Source organism: Poecilia reticulata, linkage group LG20, assembly GCF_000633615.1.
Source record: "Poecilia reticulata strain Guanapo linkage group LG20, Guppy_female_1.0+MT, whole genome shotgun sequence".
Taxonomy (NCBI): Eukaryota; Metazoa; Chordata; class Actinopteri; order Cyprinodontiformes; family Poeciliidae; genus Poecilia; species Poecilia reticulata.
Window position 1 is genome coordinate 19,062,929 of NC_024350.1, and position 8,538 is coordinate 19,071,466.

The 8,538-nt window shown below is 36.9% G+C and overlaps 1 protein-coding gene across 1 annotated transcript in view; it reads right to left on the bottom strand.

Moving 5' to 3' along the window:
* The window catches only part of LOC103456935 (NACHT, LRR and PYD domains-containing protein 3-like), a 19,739-nt gene extending 17,032 nt beyond the window's left edge, over nucleotides 1–2,707 (bottom strand). Inside the window, exons 1-2 of the mRNA XM_017301777.1 lie at nucleotides 2,185–2,707; nucleotides 23–138 (exon numbers count right to left, since the gene is read on the bottom strand). Of these exons, the coding sequence (XP_017157266.1) occupies nucleotides 23–138; nucleotides 2,185–2,306 (238 nt within the window). The 5' untranslated portion in view covers nucleotides 2,307–2,707. The remainder of the gene's footprint in view (nucleotides 1–22; nucleotides 139–2,184) is intronic.
* Between the last annotated feature and the right edge of the window lie 5,831 nt (nucleotides 2,708–8,538).

An 8,538-nucleotide genomic window follows, 5' to 3' on the forward strand; every position in this document is an offset into this window, starting at 1 on the left:
ATCAGTTAGAAACTGGTTTCTTACTCTGATGGTTCTGGTTCAGTACTGAAGTTTGGATTGTGTCCCTTGGAAAAGTCACTTCTCATGGATGGACAGATGGATCCTGGAGGTTCTGCTCTCAGTCTGAGGTTCTGACCTCTGAAACAAACATGTTATTCAGATCAATTACTGAGAAACTGATAAAAACATGAAGATCTGAACACAAACTGCTGCAGAGAAGCAGGAGGTTTAAAGTTGTAGATCATCAACCTGGATCAAATGGTCCCAGTGTTCCCAGTAAAGAAGTTTCCCTCTTCCAGTGGGCTTAGAGCAGGGGTGAAAGTAGACGGGTACGGCAGGGTACTGCATACCCCTAAAATATTTAGTGGGGGTATGCAGTACCTGCAAGAGAGAGGAGCGGTTGTCTGGTGTAAAACATGAATGGGTTCACTGTGCAGCCATGAGTTCACCCGCTAATCAGCCGTGACTGATGAGTTTTTCAAGAACAATCTAAAACACGACTTAATCAGTTAATAAATAGCTTTTTTCCCCATTTCACATCGTTTCCGAGCTGTTTGTGCTTTGCTAGAGCAGCGCTGCGTCAATTGCGGGAGGTTTTGAGTCGATCTCGGCATTAGGTGAAAAACTGAGCACCGCCAGGACGCTGAGACCAGCACATCCTCATCTGACTCCTTATCAAAAAGTTTGAAACTTTATTAAAGAACAAAAAACCAAAAAGAATAAAATCAATAAAACGTGTTCAAATTAATGACCCAACAAAAATAATAATCTCAGTAATTGGTGTTTCAACAAGGTGTTGCGCAATTCTAGGTGTTTCGGTTCCATTACCAAAATAACTAGCAGAGCAGGAGTTTAAAATTAACTAATCAACCACGGCTGTCTTTGCGAAGCGCTTATTAATAATCGCAAAATAAATATCAAGCCTGAAAATCTAATATTGTAACTGATTGAATGTTATGTTTTTAAAGTTATAAAGTTATCTCTGCTTGGCTTGCGGAGTGCAGGCAGTTTCCACGGCAACGGGTGTGCTTAAAAGCGAGTGGTTTTCAGTTGATCACCTGTTCAGGTTGTTTTACCTTTGTTTACCTTTGCTGTGGCGCATCATGTAGTTTCTGAACTTTCAATAAACGACAAACTTGGATTAATTACCTCGTTCGTCTGTGAGTGTACGTCATTCACAACAAACATCAAACACGGTAAATTAAGTATTTAACAGACAAATGGCTTCTGCGATAATTATGCAAAATTAAATTCATTGTCTAATATTTAGGGCTGCACTGTGGTGCAGTTGGTAGAGCTGTTGCCTTGCAGCAAGAAGGTTCTGGGTTCAATTCCTGGCCCAGGGTCTTTCTGCATAGAGTTTGCATGTTCACCCGGTGCATGGTGGGTTTTCTCCGGGTACTCCAGCCTCCTCCACAGTCCAAAAACATGACTGGCAGGCAGTAGCGGAACAAGTCATCGTCGGGCCGGGGGGCGGGGCTAATGACCAGGCCCCTATACGTTTAGGACGTACCTTTCACGGGAACGTCAGCGGGGGGACGTAGACGGAACGGAATGTATTCGTTAGTCTGTTTTACCCAGAGAGCACTTGGAGAAAATATCGGAAAAAACATGAGTGGGCAAGCCTACTATATAATTTACTGGGGCACCACCTCTATATTATTCTATATACACCTTACTCAACAGGAGAGGGCCCACTTTCTCCGGATGCACTCAGACATTAAAACAAATTGAAACTCTCCCTGCTGTCAGGTAAATTGGTTAAATTCTCCCTAGGTGTGTGTGTGTGTGTGTGCATGGTTGTTTGTCCTGTGTGTCTCTGTGTTGCCCTACGACAGAGGCGACCTCCTTTAGCCGGGCTGCCAGTCCTCCTGCTGAGAGTCGGCTCAGTCAGAGAGGCAGGAATATGTGAGATGAGGTCCTTTGCCCTGACCTGACGTACCTTCCTTTGCCGATTTACGTTTTTGCATCCAGGTGAATAATGTGTAGTTGCGCCACTTTATATATACTTACACTTTTGTCATAGTACCCCCAAGAATTTAAAACTACTTTCACCCCTGGTTTAGAGATAATCTCTGAATTGTTGCTCTTTAAAGTTTTGGTTGTTTTTGTTTCCATGGATCATTTTCATCAAAGTTTAAATCCTGGTTGGTCACAAGTATCAGTTAGAAACTGGTTTCTTACTCTGATGGTTCTGGTTCAGTACTGAAGTTTGGATTGTGTCCCTTGGAAAAGTCACTTCTCATGGATGGACAGATGGATTTTGCAGGTTCTGCTCTGTCCTBCTTTAGGTCCAAATCTTCCATCTTCTGGATATCAGTGAGTCTGAAAGAGAAACCAGAACCAGTCAGTTCCCAGTGATCCAGTCAGCAGAAAGTTGATCCCATCATGTGTTCAGAGGATCAGAGGAACCTGATCCAGCAGGAACCATCTGGGTTTGAATTGTTCTCTCCTTCACTTCTTCATGACCTTCTGATGTCTGCTGGCTGATCCAGAACCTTCTGSAGAACTTCTGACTTTATTAACAACATTTAAAACCTGAAACCTGAACTGGAATCATGTTCCAGGTCTGCAGAAACATCCAGAGTGAGGTCAGATGTAGTGAATGAAGGAGTGAACATTTCCTATGAAGTGGTGATGTGTTGGTCCTGAACAGATGGGCTCAGTTAAAGCAGCGGTTCTGAAACCTKTGGGGTCCAGACCTCCTTTAGACRGGCTGCCAGTCCTCCTGCTGAGAGTCGGTTCAGTCAGAGASSSASKMWYATGTGGAAGGAATATTTTCCAGACGGWCCAACAATCAGAGAGATTCAGGATCAGGTGATCCATGGAGATCATGAGGAGGATCTGATCACTCTCAGCTTCCAGCAGATCTGTTCAGGTTTCCAGCAGAGCTTAGAGACAAAGAGTTTCTCACTGCTGCCAGGAGAAACAAGAAGTCTGACTGGAAAAGAAACAACTCAGAGAGGAGGAAGAGARGGAAATCTGTTGAGTTTAAATCTGATTTGACTCCACAGATCAGAGAAACATCAGTTTCTGATGAACCCCAGACTGCAGAGGAAGGAGAGATGCGTCACATTTTAGGATTTAAATACTCAGGTGAACCAGTTTAACAGGCAGAACAAACTTGTTGATCAACATTGAGATCATAAAGTCCCAACAGGCCGCTCGCTGTCTAACAGGCGTCAAAACTTAAATACGTTTATTTCCAGAGGAAAAGTGACAAACTTTCTATTCAGAGCATTAAATGACAGCAGAGCAATAATAAATGTGACATTAAACCACTTTTACACAAACAGAGATTATATTTAAACAACAGAAGTTGCTGGTCTGATTAGTTCAAACTGTGACTGAAAGGTTCGGTCTGTTCTCGCTTCTCTGACCCGGAAGCAGAGAAAAGCCTGAAAACGGGTCAGAACCAGTTTTATATAAAGTGTGTGTACTCACTGGACCTGCTGCTGAGACGTCTGGGTCACAAAACGGAGACCAAAACTGATAGAAAACTTTCTGTTTATGTATCAGCTGACTGTGTTCATGCGCAGGTGATCTGCTTGATACAGGTGAGGAGGAGGAGCTCACCTGCTGATGTACACTGTAAAAAAAATCTGTACAATTTAAAGTAATAAAGTAGAAAATACATGGAATTACCAAAACTCAAGAAACATAAATTTCACATAATTTTAAAGTTATTAAATGTAGAAAACACAGACATCTATTGTGAAAATATAAGAAGTTGTAAAACTATTTGAAAAATATTGTATTATTGCCAGCAGTTAATTATCCTAAAATTAGCAGTAATAATCAGACCAAAATACACATTTTGTTGATTTATATCTACAATGTAAAACCATAAACTAGACTTAAAAATCATGTTAGAAAAAAGAATGCTGGTATGATATCTCAGGTTTTTTTTAAATAATACATTTTATTTATAGCAGGGCCGTGCACAGACCACTAAAGGGGCAAGTGCTCAAAAAAAGGGCACATCTAACCGCATTATAGGACAGAATATGAACAAACAGCTTTCAGAGTTTAATAAACAACGATAAATTACAATATTGTAAGATATACAATCAAAGCCAAGGAAAATATCTATACAGAGCATACAACTATGCATATGTAAGATATTTTATTAGTAATTTCTTTCTGTTGGTCTGTTTTGTTATAGGAAAGTTTTGCAATATTCAAACCCACAATTTAGCAAGATATGTAAATCAGAGCTGGACCACCTGACATATTTTCACCAGTTCAGGTTCAGTGTCCCAGTCCAGACCAGCAGGACGGTGGAGTTTATGAACTTTAACTATTTTATGTCAAATAAAAAAAAACAAAAAGAAAAACGTGAGAATCTGAAGAGCTGAAGATGAAACTCAGAAGTAGAAAAATCTTTATTCAGCTCAGCTTTACTTTTTACAATCTCATCACATTTTTCCTCAAAAGAATAACTTAAAAGTGGAATTTATTTTGTATGAGAGGCAATCAAATTTGTCATAAAATTAGGGACAGAAAATAAAAGAAAAAAATCTGAGGCTGAATTTTTGCTTCTGTAAATTTTGCAGGCAGAATAGATTTTTAGTTGTTAATAAATTTAATAAAACGATGCTTAAATAAAAATATATGGCTTTTATTTTATATTTTAGTTTCTGAACTCAATCTGTACTGTAAAACATTTTTTTATTCTGTTGATCTAGTTTTTTTTTTTTGTTTTCAAAATAAACAACAGTTTACATTTTTTTGCCTAAATATTTCATTTATTTCTTTCCTTGTCAAAGTTTCTTTAAAATAAGTTTGAAGTATTATTTGTAAGATATATTGTTTCTACATAAAAATAGTATTTCAGTGAAAAAACATTTTACTGTTAAATTACAAATGATTCCAGTTGAAATGAATTTCTCTTCAATTAACAAAACCAAAACAAGCAGAATGTCTCTTTATACTGATCATAGTCTTTTAAGAATGTTTTGGGGTTTTTTTGGTTAATTTTAACTCAACCTGTTCAAAGTGTCACTAAAACATTAATTGAGACTCATTGTGGTTCAATATAGATTTCAGTATTTCTAGATTATTTTTTCTTCATTTTTGCTGCTTTGATGAGATGAAAACATGTTTTATACACATTTCTTTTAATCTTCTGTAAAATAAATCGTATTCTTTGTTTCTTGTATGAATGTGGGATTTACAGTGTTCATTTTATTTATACTTTTTTAACATTTCTTTTAAATGAACTGCTGCTAGAACAATAAATAATTATCTCTTTTCTCTTGTGTTTCAGTTGCTGTATCTTATTATGCATCACTGTAAAACAAACAGCAGTAAAACAGTTTTATTGTAAATTCAAAAACTGTAATTTTTTTGGCAAACTGATGAATAAAATTCAATTTAAGCTGCTATAAATATGTGGTGCATTTATTACTAAAATGTGTTGTTTTTTAGTACATCTCAAACTTCACACTTGACAAAAAACATTTTTACTTTCTTCATTTCTGTAAATGATTTATTCCAGGGGGTCAAAGTGCAGCTTGAGGGCCATTTTCAGCCCTTGATATAATTTCATATGGTCCCAATTTATAACTGCAACCATTTTGACCCTCAAAACAGTTTGATGGACAAATTTCTATTTTCTTAAATGGAAAATATTTAGTACATAAAAAAATTAAAAGTATGACTGCAAAGATCCACTGAACTTTTATTCTTTTAAATTATTACTAATATAGCTTTTAGATAATCAAATATTCAGCTGATCATGTCATTTTTTTATATTGTTTGCATTGTGGTGAACTTTTGTGCTACGTGGCATTTTATACTTCTTACATTTTCAACTTAATGTCTTTTTTTAAATACTTTTTATTTATCATTATTATTCTGTTGTTTTGAAAGAAGCTAGTTAGTTTGTATTGTGTTCATATTAGTTGCACCTCGAGGAACGACAGATGGAAACTAACTTTATGGATAACTGGCACATGATGTGATGTGTATCGAATATTTTCAGTTTTAGAATAAATACATGCTGAATGAYGTGCTAAAGGTGGAGCTTCTTAAAGAGACAGAGGMCAATTTCATTAYATCAGATGATGCAAAGTCAAATGAAGCTGTTTTTGAAGGTAACTTAGTTGTGTCAGATGAAGCCCCTTGGTGTTTGTGTCGCCTTATTTAAAACCACATAACAAACAATGTCTCACATTATTACGTTGGACAAATTGTCACTTCATTTTGTGTCGGTTTTCAAAATAAAAGCGAGATGAACCCACAGTGTTTTTCTGTGGGTTGATGTAGGTAGTTTGGTCACAGTAGCATCTGAAGAGTCTTTTTCATCAGCAGCTCCTTGTTGAAAACTGTTTTCCAAGACTCTGAAGGTCATCAGCCAACAACTGCTGAAATAAAATAACGACCCACCCACTGCTGATTTGATGTTTCATCATCAGCCTCACACAGCAGAAAGAGACTGGAAGCAACAGGAAGCATGAAATATAATGTAATCTGGTATAATGAAATCTAAATATAATGGATTTGAACCTGAGATATTTAGAAGAATTTTAGATTTTCAGGAAGAAAGTCACAAACACAACGAATATTGTCTGCTCCAACAAGCACTGCACTCCCATGACAGTAAAACATGAAATGTCTTTATAGTTAAATCAGTCCAGGACATCAAAGAAAACACAAGTACAGCTGAGTCAACCTGTTAGTTGCAAATCATTTTAATAACTAAAAAGAGATTACACAGTTAAATAGGGATCTATAGACCCGACTATTACTCACCATCTCCTCCTCAGATGCTGGGGACAGGGGCTCGGGTCGGGTCCCTCTGGTTGGAAAGGGGTGCAGGTTTTAATGTTTTCATCTTTATTTATTTATGAATTTTTTTATCTCCCTCTTTTTTACTGTTTATTCAATGTTACTGTGTTTCTGTTTTTAATGTTGTAAAGCACTTTGAAATGCCTTGCTGCTGAAATGTGCTATACAAATAAAGTTTGATTTGATTTTGATTTAAACATTAATTTGATAAATCTTTATTGTGATAATATTTCCTATTTATTGAAGTACATTTTGAGTTACAAGGCTTCAGTTTCAGCAGCAGGTGTCACTAGTGAGCAATGAGCTGGAAAGATTCATCATTTCTTCATGAAGCTTATAATGATGGCATGATGCTGCTGCTTATGATGCCCCGATGGTGTAGTTGCCAGTCAGATGTTTGTGAATGCCAATGTACCAACCTGCGCTGCTGTGCTTCGAAACATTATGCACAGATGTATGTGTAGATTAACAGACACTGCAAACAGCATCATTCAGACTTTGACCGATCCTGTTCAAAGCTCAGTGAGATTCTTCTCCAGTTTGTGGAATCACTGGCACATTAGTTTATATGTCAGTGATTGATTATTTCATTATATTTTTTTTCTTCTTTTTATTGTTCTTGTTTTGTCTGTTTATGGACCATAATTGTGTCTAAATAAAGAGATTGATTGAATTGATTCATGAAGCTTCATTTGGCCGTCAGTAAGAGGACAGGAAACTGCTGGTCAGGGAGCTGAAGCACATGGAAACATGGTGCTTTGTAGTGTGACAGAATGGACATCAGAAATAATTACACCCCCTCCCTTTTATTTTTGTTTATTTGCTTTAATTTTTCTCGTGCTGGCTGTGCTCTTAAGCTGCACTTCTCTTGCTGAGATGCGCTGTACTGCAGTTACAACAGTTCGCCACCAGTGGGCGCATAGCAGCAGCTCCACAGAGAGAACATTTGCATTCCCAGTTCCCTGACATGAGTTTGCCTCACCCACTTATTTGCTTATAAAGCAGTCAGACCAGTCTGGTGGCGCTCAGTAGTTGAAAGAGTGAGATGGAAAATATATTACTCTTGTCTTAAGCAGGATGATTTTTGGTATATGGTTTTTGTAATCACTTCTGTCATGGTTGAAATTTTGTTCTTTCTGTTTTTGGTGATCCAAACATTAAATGGGGCTCAAGCAAATGGAGGTAAGACAAATATTTCCTGCATTTTCAGTTTGATTTCATCATTTCCTCAACAGTGTTAGTTTTTTAAATGGTGGACAAAGCAAGTATAGAACATAAAAAAATATTATTATATTTAAAGTTCCAGATATGTAATAATTAGAGATGTGCCGATCAGGTTTTTTTCTGCCGATACCAATACCGATCACCCCCTGAGGGACGATCGCCAATACCGATCACAGATACCGATCACATTATTATTTATATTATTCATATTATGTGGAAAAAGGAACCATGAATTCACCTTAATTTAGACAAAAACTTGTTTYTAATAACTTTTTCCAAGAAGAAAACTAAACAAAACAGGCATTGTGCAAATTGTACTGCTATCAATAATACTATCTTTAACAGACTGATAACATATGAAGCTCTGAAGAGGCTAAATAATGCAAAGAGCCAAAATAAAACCTCTCAACATTGCCAAAAAGTTCAGGTATAAAACTTAACATTCAAAGGCAAATACAGGATCCATTACAATGAACAATCCTGAGTTGCTGAATGAAAACTTCCTGATAGCATGGCGGCTAG